This window comes from Streptopelia decaocto (assembly GCF_964273445.1).
Source record: "Streptopelia decaocto genome assembly, chromosome: 1".
NCBI classification, from domain to species: domain Eukaryota; kingdom Metazoa; phylum Chordata; class Aves; order Columbiformes; family Columbidae; genus Streptopelia; species Streptopelia decaocto.
Window position 1 is genome coordinate 87,228,211 of NC_138663.1, and position 17,071 is coordinate 87,245,281.

A 17,071-nucleotide genomic window follows, 5' to 3' on the forward strand; every position below is an offset into this window, starting at 1 on the left:
AAACTTGAGTTAAACCTCTAGGAATGGAAGTGGATTCTTTTTTTTTTTTTAGTTAAACAAAATAGCTTGTAGTTCATTGAAAACTTGCCCACTCTGAAAACATATGAATAATCTAATTTAAAGTATTTTCTCTGTGTACTCTGTCTATCTGCAGCTCCATGCACAAGATTAAGCACATCTGGTGAAACCCAGAGGGGGGTGTGTGCTACTGACCCTGTGTGTGTGTCTGGTTTTGGATGTGTCTGCCATAGAGAGCTCCTGTAAAAACAAGAACGTGAGGGAACGGGGGAGCCAGATGAGCAAAAAGCTTTTAAAACTGAACTAATATTTCCAGCCAGTCTGGTCTATTGTAACTGAGGATTGTGATGTTGAAGGTCTGTCTAAGTTTAGGATTTCGCTGAGGTGGTGCTGTGGCCGTGGGGAAGGTGAAAGCACATGGTACCAACATCCAACCAGAGGAGCCTTCAGTTTTCTTACAGCGAGTCAGGTTGGACGCTGTGCTCCTTGCTCGAAATGCTGCGTCTTTGATCCTTTCGCTAACAGCCCTGAGTAGCCTTGAGGGCTGCTCAAGCCTTTCAAAATCCCACACTCCCCCTCATTTCACAATAAATCGACCAGGCAAGAGTTGCTCCTCCCTCATTGAAGTTTTTAAGTAGTTGTTCTGTTTTGTTTTGTTTTTCTTTTCACATACATGGTAAATCTTGATAGAAAGCATTTAACAGTGTGCACTAACAAACTTGTACAACATATACATTACATATATATATTTTTTATATATAGAATGTTCTATATACAAACATATACAACTTCTTAGATCTCTACAGACTACAAGAAAATTGATAATTATAGTCACAAGTGGTGAATTTAACAGAAATAGTAGTTTGTAACCGTCTGGAAATATGTAAAATATGTAAGAGTGGAAAGCAAGAGACAGCTGTGACCTGGGGGGGGAGTACCGGAGAAACGTTGCTTGAAAGTTTAGGATTAAAAATTGTACATTAGAAGGATGCTAGACTCTCATTTCTCTGTTGCAGAAAAACACAAATGCAAATCTACTGGCAGGTTTGGGTTTTTTGCCTTTCTTTCTTTTTCAGTAGTAAGCTAGAGACTGTTGGCAGCCGAAGACAGTCAGACATTGTGGAAATGACTTGTTGAAGGTGCTTGTCTCACTGGGTGTGCTCTAGTTATTTAGCAATTAAAAGTTGCCTTTAAGTTTTTATGTGTGATTCTCTAGCTCCAGCCTGAAGGCGTTTCCACTGAAATCAAGGTAGCGGGGACCTTCCATTGCAGTATTAGCCACCCACAGGAGGGACAGCTCAGAACTTACGCAGACCTGGTGGCTTCCTTGTCACCAAAGTGAACCAAGAGATGCCCGAGCACTAGGTGCTACTCCTCACCTGGGCTGCGTTCCTAAAGGGTTACACCAGTTTGGAGTGGAATGTGGCCCCGTGGCCTGTGGGTACACAAGTGCCACACTGGAACAGCTTTTCCCGCTGCTCCAGCTCCACGTAGAAGCAAGTGCAGAGCTGGCACAGAGCAGAGCTGGTGGGGCAGCCTCTGCTGGGTATTGCTGCAGGCTGCTTAGCTTCTCTGCAAAAGCAGCGAATGCAGAAAAATCGGGTCTCTAAAGTTGGTTGGAAGGTCTGAATGCTGCCCCAAATATTTCTGTTGCCTGGAATCTAGTGGTTTTAGAGTGTAGGCCAAAGCACAGGCAGAGTGGATATATATTTAAACAGAAAATAGAATTGCTACACTGTTGTTCTCATCTCTCATTCTGGATGCCTGGTTATAGCAATGCTTCCTCACCCACACAGGTGGTCAGTTCTGCGACCCGGCTGCTGGAAAGAGTTCCCTCCCGTGCCTCATTTCCAAGCCAGTCTTAGAAAAATGCCTGACTTAACATGTTGTCGCCCTGGGGCTCTTGCAGGGCACCGTGGCTGCAGCACACCCATGGACTGGGAAGTTATTCACAAGGAGAGTTTTCTGCAGTTCACTGCAGAAACTAAAAAAAACCATGTTGAAGCAGAAGCCAAGTCCTTTTAGCAGAAAAAAACAATTGCCACTCACCCACTGTGTCATTTTATGTATGTGCCGGTTCAGTGCCGTCTGTGGACAATTGTTTTTCATGCTCTCCCCCCGGCCCATCATTTAATCTTGCTGCTGTGATCTCTCTCCCCCAGCTTTGCGTGGGGGGTTACTGTGCAGTTTCCTCAGCATAATTTCAACTGACCACTTAAGAAGAAAGAGGAAATCTCTGCTCTGCGAGCTGCCAAGCAGCTTCTGTGAGCAGATCTTGACAGGACTCTCCAACTTGTAGCCCTGCAGTTTCTCATCTTGCCTTCCCCAACTTGCAGAGGCGATTTCCTAAGCTGGTTTTCTGTTCCTGCTACTGAGAAATAAGGCAACCAAGTGATACAGACACCACAGGGATGAAAAATGCTGCAGGCCCCTTCAAGGGCAACTGAGATCAATCTAGAGCACATTTTTTTTAAGTGGAGATAAGGATGACATGTCGTGTGCTCTGAATTGCAAATAAACCATCGAAGCTCATGTTTTAATCACATTTCAGATAGCGCCTGTCTAGCTACTTGAAAAATCTGTAAATTTTGGGCATAGGACTGTGAAGTTATTTATTCCTCTGGCAGGAGTTAAACAGCACTGATTTCAAGCAAGGTTTTTCAAGGGAAATAAATAGCAGATAAGAAAATGCAGCTCAATTTCTTATGTTGAGAATGGTAGCAAACATGCTTGAAATGTAGTGGCTTTTTTGTAATGTCACTTTTAAAAAATAAAGATTTTTGCCATTTATTTTTTTTTTCTCAGAATAGAAATAAATCCCATTTCTCTTCAGTCACAACATGCTTTCTTTATCTTTTTTTTTTTCTTTTTTTTTTTTTTTTAAGATGTCAATTAGTCATGCAAAGTTTTATAAGTGCATTAACATTCAAGTTTTGTACAGAATATTTTTAACCAGAGGCACTCCCCACAGTTCATACCTACAGCTTCTGAAAACCTACATGCCACAGTGATGGTTGAGTTCCTTTTGGAAAAAAATGGGCTGTAGCATGAGCCAGCTGTTGGAGTAAGAGCCACACGATTCTCGCTTCCGTCTCACAGTCCGCAAAATTTCTCCTTGACTCCCACTGTGACGAAGCCAATAATAGTAACAGAGAAACATCTTCTGGGAGAAAAAAACTGTCTCTGGCCAGTAACTGGTATATTTGGGAATGACTGTTGCTTCCCCGGACAGTGTTCTTAAAGCCACAAACAGCTTCTTTGAAAGTCTAAAACTGGTACCACTTTTTGTCCTTGTATTTCAGCATCACCTACAGAAATGGGAAAGAAACAAATGTATGTAAGACACTGTTCTGCAGATGAAGTATCAGACATGACCCCGGCCCATTAACTGTCACAAACTTTGTAAGTAAAAAAGGAAGAGCAATGCAGTACATCACTATCATCAGATCTTGATTCCATTGAGACCTTGTTTTTAATTTCATAATTACTACATTAAAAAGAAAGTTACCTGCTATTGCTGTTCATTACAAGATTCTTTTTTTTCTGAGGAGCTTTAGCTACTTTCCTTCTGCAAAAATTACAGAGTTATGGGAATAACCAGGAACTTGCTTTTCACTCATATGGAAAGAAGCTTACCTATGAACCACAACAGATATTTTTGCCCTGAATTTTTGCATTTCAGGGCATGTTCTTTCTCTGTATTTTTGCCTCACACTTATAAAAGCCAACAAAAAGTGTAAAGGTCTTGCCCAGAGATATGATGCCTGTTAAATGAAAAGCATGCAATAGGCAAGTGTTCTATAATGTTGTTTTATCTTCAAAGATAATCACTTTAGCAGATTCCCAGCCTCAACAGTGTGGGATGGAAGAGCTTTCCATTTCCAGCTCTAAGGACAGAAGCTGCCTATTCCAGGCGAGCCCTATTCTATATAACTGTACCACAGTTTTATACTAGAAATGTTCTCCTCTTCTTCCCAACAAGATCCGGAAAGTTTAGCGTATACACGTCCACCTACCTGTTTTCTGCCCTGCTGCACTAAGTGGCTTAAAAAAAAGTCATAATGAATTAGTGAGAAAGGCGAGCGATGAGAAGTGCCATGTTCTAAATTCAGAGGCTACCAATGGATGCTCATTTATGAAAACATGAAAGGAAGCGGTGTGCAATGGAAGCTTATGTTCAGCATTCTCATCGTTTGGGAGCAGGAAAAGGGGCCTGTCAGTTGACATGAGCACACCTAAAACAACGTGACTGGGTGAAGTGCTGTGACGATGGAGCCAGGCTCTTCTCGGTGGCAAACAATGATAGGACAAGGGGTAATGGGATCAAGCTGGAACACAAGAGGTTCCACTTAAATTTGAGAAGAAACTTCTTCTCAGTGAGGGTGACAGAGCACTGGAACAGGCTGCCCAGGGAGGTTGTGGAGTCTCCTTCTCTGGAGACATTCAAAACCCACCTGGACATGTTCCTGTGCGACCTCACCTGGGCGTTCCTGCTCCAGCAGGGGGATTGGACTGGATGATCTTTTGAGGTCCCTTCCAATCCCAAACATACTGTGATACTGTGTGATACTGTGAACTGTGCTTGACTTTCCCAAAGGGCTGGTGGCTCCTAGTTCTGGGTGTGCAGTGCCTGGGCCCCTACCTCATGTGCATGTTTGGAAAATGCCTCTGCACTGGCCATCATGCTCGCAGTCCTTTCATCCAGCTCTCCCAGTTTCTGTCCTCTCTCATCCAGGGCGATGCGTGCACGAGTCAAGTCCCCAATGACTCCTCCTGCGGCTCCTCTCACGCCTTCAATTCCACCCGATCCAGGGATGTGCTGGGCGAGGCTGCGAGAGGCTTTTCCTGCCGTGGCCTCGCCAACTGCAAAGGAGAAATGGACAGACAGGAATGAGCTCCTGGCCGTGCCCTTGTCAGTGGTTCTGCTCCTCGAGCCGCGGGCTCGCAGCTGTGATGCCATTTGGCGTGCAGGTGGCACATGTGGAAGACTTTGCTCTGTGCACTGGCACAGCTACAGTGCAGCCGTGAGCTCCCACACTCAGTTGCTGAAAAGAAGCTGCCAAGGGGAAGAAATCATGGGAAAGCAACTGGAGACCCTCCCCTTTCTTCACAATGTCATCTTTGTTTTTTGTCAGTGATCTCAATCTTGTTTAACACTCCCTTCCCAGATGACAAGGGCAGAGGATCCCCTGAATTAATTGCTGAAAAGAAAAGAAAAAAAATCATCAATAAATTACTTACAAAGCTCCTCTCTGTCAAAAGCTTGTCCACTTCCTCCAAAAAGTCCTTTGAGAAAGCCTCTGTTTTGGGCTTCTGGAGTTTCCACAGGAGTAAACAAATCCCCAAGCATGTCCTAGGAAAGTCAGACAACAGTCCATGTGAAAAAGTAGTGAGGTGGAAGCAGTTCTAGACATTTTCTTTATTCGTATTAATGAGCAACATGCATTGGAGCTAATCAACTAGTTTGAAAAGAGTCTGTTGTGTATACAGTTCTGGGTATTTAACAACACTTGTGTTGCATGACAGGCAAATACTTGGGCTGACTAGATTCACTCATGCTTCCAAAGGGACTTTTGGTTTGTCACTGCTCAGTCTTATGTTCATTACTACAGAGAAAAAAAAAACACAAAACAACAAAACCAAAGCAAAACTATAAGCAATACAGAGTGAAAATACCAGTGATAAGATCATATTTTGCTTAGAAACAGTGGAGGCAACACCATAATGGAATAATCAATTTATTGTGAATTATGTGTTTTGCTTTAGTGATTATCCAGGCAAGCAGGGCAGCACTCTTATCTTTATAGCGTACCTGAGTTCAGTGCTTGCTAGCAGTTCAGGGAGTTTGGTAGCTTGTTGTTTGTTTGTTTTTTGTGTTTTTTAGTTTAAACCCCTAAATCCCATCAGCTTCCATACAACCACACCACCCTCATTACTGTGCGTTTTGGCAGTGCCATCAGTAATGCTAAATAAGTGGTCTGAAGGCACCGCCTTGGGGCCAGATCTTGAAGCCGTCGACCCAAACGAATCTCAGGCTCAAGTTTATTTGCAGCAGTACTAGAAAAAAAATGAGGTTCCCCAGAATAAAACCGATAAAGACAGCGTGCAGCCCCGTTAGTGTCTGAAGCCAGTGAGGCTGTGCAATTGGAAGAGTTGCTGCCCTGTGGCTCGGCTCTTTGTTTGCCCATCCAAGCCCCTGCAGGCCGATACCGCTGCTGTGCAGCACAGGGTGCTGGGACAGCGCTGTGACTCACACTGGCTGCTCCTCTACACGGTCACCTGCTCTGGGATGGAAAATCACTACAGCCCTTTGAGCCTGAGGGGTGGCTCTCGAGCAGCCTGGCGTGCTGTCCCAGGTGACAGGTGACACTGGGTCATCTGCTTGTTGTGCACCTATAATGACCGTGCAAGCCTTTTGCTCTTTGCAATCAAGCCGAGGTATAAGCAGCCACAGTCCAGCAGTACAGAGAGGCAAGGGCTTTGTTTCCCTTGGCTGTCATATGACGCTATTAAGGTTAATTAAAAAAAAAATACCCAGCTTCTAACAACCTCTCACTATAGGTCCATTTGCTAAGATACAGTGATCAAACCTTTTGATCATTTAAAAATTGGTTCCCTGCAAAATAATGTCTTCTCTGATGTACAAAAGCTTGTGCGCCATGCTCTCTCCTCACAGTGCTTTTTTCAGACTTGAGACAGAGTGTGCTGTGATGTGAGTTGAGCAGCTCAGCACATGTTATTCCCCAGGGCTTAATGAGTGCTGGCAGGACCATTTCTTTTATATTTCTATCCTAGTTTGCTGCTAATTATATAACCTAGAACTTATTCCCCCTCCTTTTTTCCCTTTTTATTACTCATGTTTCTCCCTGTAACCTCTCACCATTCCTCCTCTTAAGTAAATGACATTTTAATTTGCATTTTCATTGTAAAAAAAAACCCAACCCAAATCTAACATTGTAAAGACCTTTTGCTCAAAATAAAATCTTTTAATTAGACAATTTCTATAGCTACTCTATTTTAATGTACAATGGGAGATGCTTTCCTCACATGGAAGAAGGGGAATACCAAATACTGGAGTAAAAACAATGGTAAATAGTTAAAAAATATATTAAAACAGAGCATATTTTTTGATAGTAACCCCATTGTTTTGTCTCATGCTCCCAGCTATCTGCTGAAAGCTGCAGGTTTTAAGATATTTTTAGAGTTAAAATAAAAAATGATAAAAATATGGCAATTCATATTTTCACTGAAGCAGTTGCTGTGTGGTTGGACACACGCTGGTACCAACTGCTGTAACTGGTATCGGTTTGTAGCTTCCCCTTTCTTCCCTTCAGATGTTTTTAACAGTTGGTCTTTTGCACGGCAGGACTTTGAGAGAAGCGGACTGTGAAGGGGCCCATTTGGGCACAAATCCTTCTCTGCATGGAGCCAGCAGAGATTGCAGGAGGCAGGCTGTGGGCTCAGGCCAGCCCTCGGGGCACAGGAACAAGATCCCATCTCAATGGAGAACCCATCTTGATGGAGACCCCATCTTGATGGAGACTCCACCCCCAAGGAGACCCCATCCTGATGGAGACTACATCCCCAAGGAGATCCCATCTCAATGGAGACCCCATCCTCAAGGAGACCCCATCCTGATTGAGATTACATCCCCGAGGAGATCCCATCTCAATGGAGACCCCATCCTCAAGGAAACCCCATCCCCAAGGAGACCCCATCCTGATTGAGACTACATCCTCAAGGAGATCCCATCTCAATGGAGACCCCACCCACAAGGAGACCCCATCCCCAAGGAGATCGCATCTCAATGGAGATTCCATCCCCAAGGAGATCCCATCTCGATGGAGACTCCATCCCCAAACAGTGACAGAGCTGCTGACCTCTCTCTGCAACTTTGGCATCACTGAGCCAGGGCAAGTGGAGAGGAACATGTCTGTCCTGGTCCCACAGCACAACCTTCACTTTAAAAGTTACTAAATACTAAAATATATATTTTTCCCCACCCCGTGCTTGCTATTTGGCAACAACTTATCACCTCGGGTGATGCCAGTATTACTTATTTAACTATTCAAAACTTTGTCTTTTGAATAGAAACCATAGACTGGTATGGCATGTTCTTTTGAGCAATCTAATAGTGAACACGGAGCAATTTACATCTGACAAGTCATGCCACTGGCCCTCCCACACCACCACAAAAGCAACAAAGTGAGGGTTTGAGCCCTACCTGCAGGTTGTCACACATCTCCTGGCTGTATGTCAGGCGCTGGATCTCTGTGGGAGAGCTGAGATACAAAGCTTGCCCTTCATTAGTGAAACAAAAGGTCCGTGCTATCCTCATATCTGTTACAGGCAAATAGTTGATGTCCAGCAGCGGGCGCAGGCTGGGCAAGCTGAAGACAAGCAGACACTGGGGTTAGTCACCAGTTGCCATGCATAGTGCGCCTCTCTGTGGCTGCATTTTTAATCCAACATTTTATGCTTTCCATAACTGGAATATTTGAAGAGCAGCTCTAAGCTGAAAAATTCTGCCATAAACACGCTGCCTCCCCGGCATACTTTGTTCCCTTTCACAGAGAAGTTTCAGCTGCTCTGCCTCAATGACCCTTAGCCTTCTGCTGCTATCTAGATTTGGGATATGCATGTGGCACAGTGCAGCTTGTGCCATGTGGCTGGACAGTTTGCAGGGTAAGGGCTGTCCCCAGCTATCGCATAGGCATCTGTAGAAAAAGGCACGGCAAGGCCCTGCTTGCACCCTGCGGACAAAAGTTCCAGCATCACCTTTGTTGCCCCTCCAGCTTCTCCTGGTTCACCATTTTGGACAGAACTTTCCAAAATTTCAGTGGCCTGGCTGGGGAAAGGGGGTGCAGCCAGCCGAGAGCACGGCCGCAGGGCTGCTGCACAGTCAGCTCGCTGGTGGAGATGGTGAGGAAGGGAAACCAGGTGCTCTGAGCAGAAAATCTTCCAAGATGCCAAGAATGGGACTTGCTACTTCACACTGGATAAACAGTACCCTTTCTAGGCCTGACTTTTTCTATACTCTTCTATACCTGACTTACCATATCTGAGCAAAATTATCAGGGTTTTCTTTTATGATAGTTAAAAATCATCAGCCATCAGTTGTCACGGGTGGCAGATTACTATGAAATAAAAGGGTTTTGGTTTGCTGTGCAGCTGCCTTAACTCCCCATGTGGAGACAGGCCAAGGTACAGGTACAGCTGTGGGCAAGGCAGGGCATTAAATGCACCCACAAGGCAGGGCATTAAATGCACCTGGAGCAAACGCATGTGAGGGCACCGTGCCACCTCTTTGCTTAGTTTTGCCACAAGATTAATTAGATAAGTACCTCAGTGTCATGATGTGCCCATTGGCACAAAAGCACGCCAGACAGACGCTGTTACAGAGGGTGACCACATCTGCTCGCAATAAAAAGGACGTTTCAGTGATGTTGTGGACGTAAAGACATGTTTGGGAAGGCAATGAGAAGACTTTGGCTTGTTTTTCTGAACAAATGACTGCAAATTGATGATCACCCATATCCTGGGATGAGGAAGGGGAATGCATGACAAGCTTCCTTTTCCTTGTTTTTTCACCATCATCAGCACTGTGTGGGTCCCTCCATACTTCATACGGTGGATGTGTCAATGTCCCCACGCAGTCCAAGCAGGCGAAGGTCAGCACGGGCCCTTTCAGTGTCAGAACTGTGCCTGCAAAATATAATTTCCTCTCACTGGCACCACAATCAAGCCAGTTTTCAGTATTGGGAACACATGCACCATAGCTGACATTTAGGTTTTCTAAATACAGCAAATTTTAATTCAGATAAGGTGACAAGTCTTCCTTGCTCAATTCTTCCTGACCACACAGAAGGTGAACAAACAGGCTGCCTGTACTGAAAATGTCTCAGGCAGCCTATATCAAATACTCTATATTATACATGTTGTGAATACCATATAGATAGGCTGTTGGTTCTCTCTACATTGAACTAGTAGGATATTTTTTCCCCAGCAGTAAAATTGCTCTTAGTCTGGTGACCTTCCAGAATTGTTTTCCTAAGCAAACTGGGGCTAGAAAGACTCTATTACTGTGCATTCTCCGTTCTTTGTCATTATTTTACTTTAAACATATGAAGTGCATAGTGCCTCTCCTCAGACCTGACCTCTCTCAGCCCTCTGTTCTCTCTGCTACACCATCTGTCACTCAATCAGCCAAGGATCTCTCCTGGCACCTCAACCTGCCAACATTTTTGTTTCCTTTCCTGAACTCCCTTCTGCTTCTCTGCAGTTTTCCAATAGTAAGACAGGCAAACTGTTCACAGCATCCCAGATAGGACTGAATCAGAGCTGTACACAGGACTGTAATGTCACAATATGAAGGAACTCTGGTGATTTCCCTACCCTCACAAGAAACATGTAACTTTGCCCACAACACAAGGTAGTCTTCCCAACTAACACAACCAAAGTGACACGAGCATCTTTATTTTCCTCTGTGTAGTGGGTGACCATTGTTTGATACATGCACTGAGAAACTTCTGCCTCAAAGAACATACAGAACCATGCAGCTATCCGCCCTGTTGTACCAAGACAGATAATAAACAGGAAAAGAGCTGCACTCTTACCACTTGGTGACACCATGACTGGCTCTGACTGCCGTAAGTCGTCACTAGCCGGCAGATTAAGGGAGAGGATTAAGACCATACCGAGGCCTGTTCCAACCCAGAGACAGGAGGAGACAGCAGAGTCATTCTTTCGGGCAAAGGACTCCATGAAGTACAAAGCAGTTATTGCTTCCTTGGAGTCCCTGTCGATACTGGACACGCTGGAGCTTCGGGAACGGCTGAAGGAGTTTTCCCTATTTTCTGCATAAATAAATATAAGCAAACAGGCATAAATCAGCAGTCCTAGAAGGGGCACAAGGCTGCAGCAAATACAAACTCCATGTAGAGATCAGAAAATAGAGAGTTTTCACAACCTGAGCAAACATTCTGATAATAGCACGATACCAGCTTGCTGCCAGTGGATAAATAAGTGTGGAAAATGCTGTCAGACCTCATCAGTTAGATCTGCATTAGAAATAGCTGCTTATTATGTAGATTAGCATAGACTAATTAGAATTTACAACAGCCTTAGCTCAAAGGACTTGTTCTAAATAGCATGAAATAATTTTAGACCAATATGTTACCAATGCATTTAAAATTAATCCATGTATCTCATTGCTGCAGGACCTGAAGGGAGATGCCATTACCAGCTTCAGAGCATGTGTCCTTTCCTCTGTTCTTGTTTCCATCACTAGGACGTTCTAGCACTGCAGTCACAGCCATCGTTTATTGTCAAGCTATTAATAACTGCTCTCTGGGGAAAAGACACCCATTGTTAAACCGATCCCAGCATCCAGAACATCTCAGGGTGCACATCAACTCTGGCTTCCCAGGGAGCAAAGTGAGAAACCTGCTCTGCACCCCAGCAACAACCGCACGGTGAGCCAGCACTGGTTGGTTCATCTTTCTGCCTCAGCCTCAGCAGGCACCAGTGAGAGCCAGCTGGAGACAGGGCCGCATTGTCTCACTGCAACCACACAGGTACCGAGACGCTCTCTGAACTTGTCAGAGAGAAATAACAATGAATAGGGTCTGACTGCTGTAGGGTGCAAGGGCCTCTGCTTTGTTTTGCCCAGTGCCAGGCAAGAGACACAAAGATGCTCCTGGAATTAGCAGGTACTGTCAGTGGCAACACACTGGAGGTTATCAAGCACAGTGATGCTAAAAGTTACTGAAGAGTAAAGGAGCCAGAGGGAAGAAGAGAGTAGAGCTGGCTATGGGCACAATCTTTGCAAAACGATTTGTGCCAGTGCTGCTGTCTACCAACCCGGAGTCAAACATAGGGCTTGATCATTGGAAACCTCACAAAAGTTGCTCTTCTGTAACAATAACAACTAGAGGACCAGGAGGTTCTGGAGATGGAGAAACAGTTGAAGCTATTGGACTTGGGATAAGAAGCTCACTTCTGAACCTATCATTATGAAGCAGATGCGTATGAAATTATCCTCATAGCTCAGAAGAGAGATCTGTCTCTGCAGAACCAGCAGAAACGTCTAAGAAGAGGAACACTTTCTGCCATGGTTGAAGACTAAAATTAGAAAAGGACTTTCTCACATACTCCAGCTTAAAATCGGGCTAGGCCTCGTATGTAGGGTTCCTGCTCCCCACCAGAAGCAGCAGTTTCAGTGGCAAATCTCTTCCTCAGACAACGTGCTGCAGCATTCCATTCCCTTATCCAGGTGACTCCATGTAAACTGCTGAGATTACCCTCTTCAGAGCAGCTCCCTGGGCAAGACTGGAGAGAACCACAGCAAAGCACTACTGGAACCACAGCAAGCGTCACTATATGTGCTGCCTTAATAGCTGGCACACCAGGATGGGAGCAGATTTTCCTGCTGGTCTTTGCCATCTGGGCCAGCTTCTGTTCCTTGAGGGCACCCATAACTTGTTAAACAGCAGCTTCAGAGGACAGCCCTCCCTGGCACTTCAGTCCCACTCTCATGGAAGAGAAACATATGTCTACTTGAACTTCCAGGCACTGGTCTCACCCCATTTCACCTTCATGTAGGCACTGTTGCAGCTCTCCAGTTCTGGCTCAGTACCGCTAAATATATCTGCATAAAACTGGGATTGCTTATTCATGTGCAAACACAGCTTCTAATACCTCAAGAATTAGTGTCTCCCATAACCCCAAGCACTTTGTACAATTCCTGCAGTGGACTGGTTGGCCCAGTTCCTTCCTAAGCACAGTGATAGCTGCGAGGTAAAGAACAGGAAGACAGTAATTTCAAGGAAGAGATCAGCAGGGCTCCACATATATATATATATATACACACACATACATCCCCCCACCAATGTTATTATGTAATTCATTTTCTCCTTAACAGGTGTATTAATATCACAGTCACATAAAATTCAAATATGGTGGTGCTCAAACTGAGAAAGATGTTGAAAGGACAAATGCAGTTAGTGTAGGCGACATATACGGAACTTAAAATATATGATGTGCCATTTGCATGTGTCATCAAGCTTTCTCCCTCTTTAAATTAACAAGAAATGTTCCTCACTCCTGTGCAGTACAGTTAACTAATACATCTTCACAGAACTGACACTAACAGATATAAACTTTGGGACACTTTTGGGAACATACTGTGCCATTTTCTATTAAATACACTACTCAAACTGAAATTCTAAAGACCAGCATGATACATCTCAAGTTCTGAAGTCATTAAACATATCTGAACAGCAAACCAAAACCAATGAAAGGCCGCAGTCACTATGTGACTTCGTTGGCTGGCTCTAAACAAGGTAGAAATCTCTTCTTTTCCTAGATTTTGGGATAAAATTTAGTGTAGGCCTTTTCCCTGGGACTCCTTTCTCAAAGAGCTTCTACCCCAAATTCTCTATTTGCAAACAATTCCATTGCATGCTAGAAAACCATAAAATCACTTTCTTTGGGAAATTTTAGAAAATTGCCATATCCTTTCCTAGCACGACTGCTATGTTTTAAAATTATGTCCCATATTCTGAAAGTTGTCCTATATGAACACTGCTAATGTGTAGTAACCCTTAACCCAACTGCCATATTTTGGGTTTTCTCTTATATTTTCCTGTTCTTGCAGTGCATGATGGGTGGAGCAAGAACATCAGCTACTACATCTCTCTGCACGAGTCCCGACCTGGACCACTTCCAGGTACTCCCTGTAACCTACATCCAACAACATTTATTTGGGCTCCCTGCATCAGTGAGAGTACAGCACAGACATATGTGAGAGGCAGGTACTTTTCTGTTCCCTCTTCCTCTCTGCAGAACATTCTGCTACATGACACTTTGTCACAAACACGCTCCTGCCTCCAAGTTGCCTCCTGCTTTCAGGCAGTCCAGTATTCCCGTTCCTCTGACAGGCACATACCCAGCTCCCAGGATCCCTCTGCTCCCACCCAGCCATCTCTCTCAGACAACCATGTCCTTTTCCCTCCTCTTCCCCTTGCAGACCTGTTTTTCTTGGCTCTTCTTTTTTTTCCCAGGTGGGTCTCCAGGCTGTTCCTGCAGCTGGCAGCGGGGGAGCTGGGAGCACCATCAGAGGGGTCCCATGTCCCCCGAGAGCTAAGGAGTGAGTGACTGTCATTTGGGAGATGCGGTTGTTCAGGCTGCTAGACTATGCGCAGCTCTGAGCAAAAGCATTATTATCTGCAGGCAATGCCTTTCAAAAAGTTGCATTCCGTGGGTTAAGACCACAAAATATAAATACCACCACTCTCCTAGCAGTAGTCCTGCTTTCTTCAAAATGTTTTAATTCAGGCCTGTCTTATGCATGGTTTGGGTTAGTGAGATGCAGGTGGAGACTCAGGAACCAACTTTCTTGACAACACTGGACTGATTGTTAAATTACAGCTATGAGCAGCAGCACACAAATAGAAGGCTTCTGATTTAAAAGCAACTGCAAAACCTCTAACTTGCTACCCACCTCACTGACAGAAACACACAGGACACTTGGACTCACATGCTGAGATAAAACGAAGCCAGTGTTTTTGAGTCTTACCTTCGTTCATCCATGTGTGAGCAGTATAGTGACGCTCGTCGTGTGAGAATGTACTGATTCCGTGTAATTGCTGAAGCATTGCCCGTCTGGATTTGTGCCCTACTGCCACAAAATCGCATGCATTGCAAAAGGACAAGAACAATTGAGCCAACCGTCATCATGACATTTAAAGGAAAGCAGCCCTGAGCAGCTATTGTCCTAGCTCTTTCCTTGCACAACAGAGCTGTCCCACTGCAGTGTGCTGGTCTCTAGGAGAAGATTTAATTTAGGGTTTGGGGGTTTTCTGAGAATTTAAAAGGTAATTTGAGTAAATGATTCCATGTATTTCAACTGTCACCGTTACAGAGCACTTGCAGAGATTTTTTTTTTTAATTTCCTTTTGTTCTATGGAAATAAAACTGGAATTTCCTTACTTTACCATGGAATTAAAAAAGAAAAAGGAGGGACGATACTAATGAAAATATTTATGTCACTGACTTGTGCATCTTCAGGGAAATATTCTGACTTCTCTGTTCTCAGCTGCAGCAAGGGTTCTATAAGGAGAACACATGCTCACATCTTTCACAAGAAATTGTCATTGTGATTATTCTAAAATAATGGATTTAGCACTAACACAGAAGCATAAAGTAATTTTCTCCTTGAAGTTTGGAATAATGAATGTGAAAGTATCACTTGTTATGAGAAATGAAAGAAAACTACCAGTGACAAAGATCAACATTTTCATGGCAAATTTTTACATTTACTACTGGAGAGTTTTGCAAATGACTGTCAGTGTCTTGGATGTTATTTACGAGTCCTTTCCTGGTTTTAACATACTGAGTAATTGATCTGCTTACAAAACATATACAAATTGACTTTTTATATATGGAAATCAATGTATTCTGGAAACAAAGTTAAATGGTTTATATTCTCCTCACTTGGAGATTTCTGAAAGTCTTAATCCCAAATATCAGACCTAACAGAAGCTAATGAAACTATTAAAACATTTGCCAGCTTAAGGATCACCATCTTAAAATTTTAAGAGAAAGCTGTCGCTTTTAAAATCTTATAGTCAGGAAAGCATGCAAAGCTCTGAATGCCAGTGTAAACATACAGTAAAGGAATTATACTTCAAACATGAATTTGCATACAGTAACATCGCAGAGAGACAGAGACTGAACCATATTACTGACGGCAATGCTTCAGCAACACAGGAGAAAGGGGCAGGAGGTAACACTGCAGGGTTTTCACACATCTAAGAACAATGCACGCTTACTTGGCTCAACACATCTTCAAACACATTTTACTAGCACCACTCTGAAACTGCATTCCACATAAAGCGATTCACTAGGAAGCAGCAGAACTCATCTTAAGCACAAACAATGCAATAGTAATCCGGAATTTTTAGTGTGAATGATTTCCTATCAGATCAACTCAAGTTTCCCTAAACCTAAGTGGAAAGGCCTGGGAATACACACACTGCTTGCAGAGCGTTCAAACCAGGGTGGCTGTGTCTGTGCTCACAGGGATGCTTGACCCTCCCTGGAAGAAGTATTGCCCTGAAGCTGCTGCAGCTATAGCAGTGTAACCTGAATGGCTTCATGGAATTGTACTGATACAAGACTGATGGAAATGATGGCAAATACGGGCCTGAAAGAGGAAACAGATTCAAGTCACCAGACTTGAATCTTTATTTTGATATTTCCAGAATATGGTAAAGTTCAGGCTTAGGTTTTAGTTCGGCATATTTTAAAAACAGACGGGGACTGTTAGGGCAGAACTATCCTTCATGTTGAAAATGAAGTAGAAATAAGCTTTTTTATAGAAAGATACAAATGCAAGAGATCTTTACAGTAAGTAAACTGTCAAACTTCTCTATTCAGTTTTATGAATCACTTCCCTTGACTTAACACAAACTGTCTTCACATTCAGATCACGAAGAGCTCAGTTTCAATACAAACTATAAGTTTGGACATAAGCTTTTTAATCAAAGACATCACCATTTCCTAAAACTTAAATCCCAACCTAAGATACGCTGAAGCATCTTGCATAACATCGATTGTTTGGGAAAAAATAGTATGTTGTGTAACTTTCATATGTGGAAGTACCCAATAACAGAGCGGTAACAAAAGGCATTATAAAAGAAAAACCTTGGGTTCATTCAATAACAAAGTCAAAACAGTTAATGTTACGACGAAGCAAGTGAAAGCACTTTAAAGGACTCCTTTTTTTCACCTTCTCATAGATCCTCTGCCTGTGTAACTGAAGTGTAGTTATAAAAGCTTTTCTTTTAAAAGACTCTTTGGAACTGATATTATCATGTAACTTGAACAACTTCAGAATATCCCTATACTCTTCCCTAGTTCTCTATACACAACAGCCCACCACCTATTCTATTCTGCCACAGAGGTACCACCCAATGGTGTGTGCCATGTCAAAAAATGTTTCAAAAATTATTTCAGATGTAGAAAAACAGTTTATGTTGATCTGAAGCAA

General features: G+C 43.5%; 1 protein-coding gene across 2 annotated transcripts in view; it reads right to left on the reverse strand.

Moving 5' to 3' along the window:
• Positions 1-3,284: 3,284 nt before the first annotated feature.
• Positions 3,285-17,071, reverse strand: part of STXBP5L (syntaxin binding protein 5L) — a gene marked incomplete at both ends in the record, with an annotated part of 197,798 nt that continues 184,011 nt past the window's right edge. For both annotated transcript variants that reach the window (XM_082043568.1, XM_082043567.1), the window contains 6 exons: positions 3,285-3,326; positions 4,661-4,881; positions 5,260-5,371; positions 8,243-8,408; positions 9,363-9,717; positions 10,629-10,874. In XM_082043568.1, coding sequence (XP_081899694.1) covers positions 3,285-3,326; positions 4,661-4,881; positions 5,260-5,371; positions 8,243-8,408; positions 9,363-9,717; positions 10,629-10,874 — 1,142 coding nt within the window. The remainder of the gene's footprint in view (positions 3,327-4,660; positions 4,882-5,259; positions 5,372-8,242; positions 8,409-9,362; positions 9,718-10,628; positions 10,875-17,071) is intronic.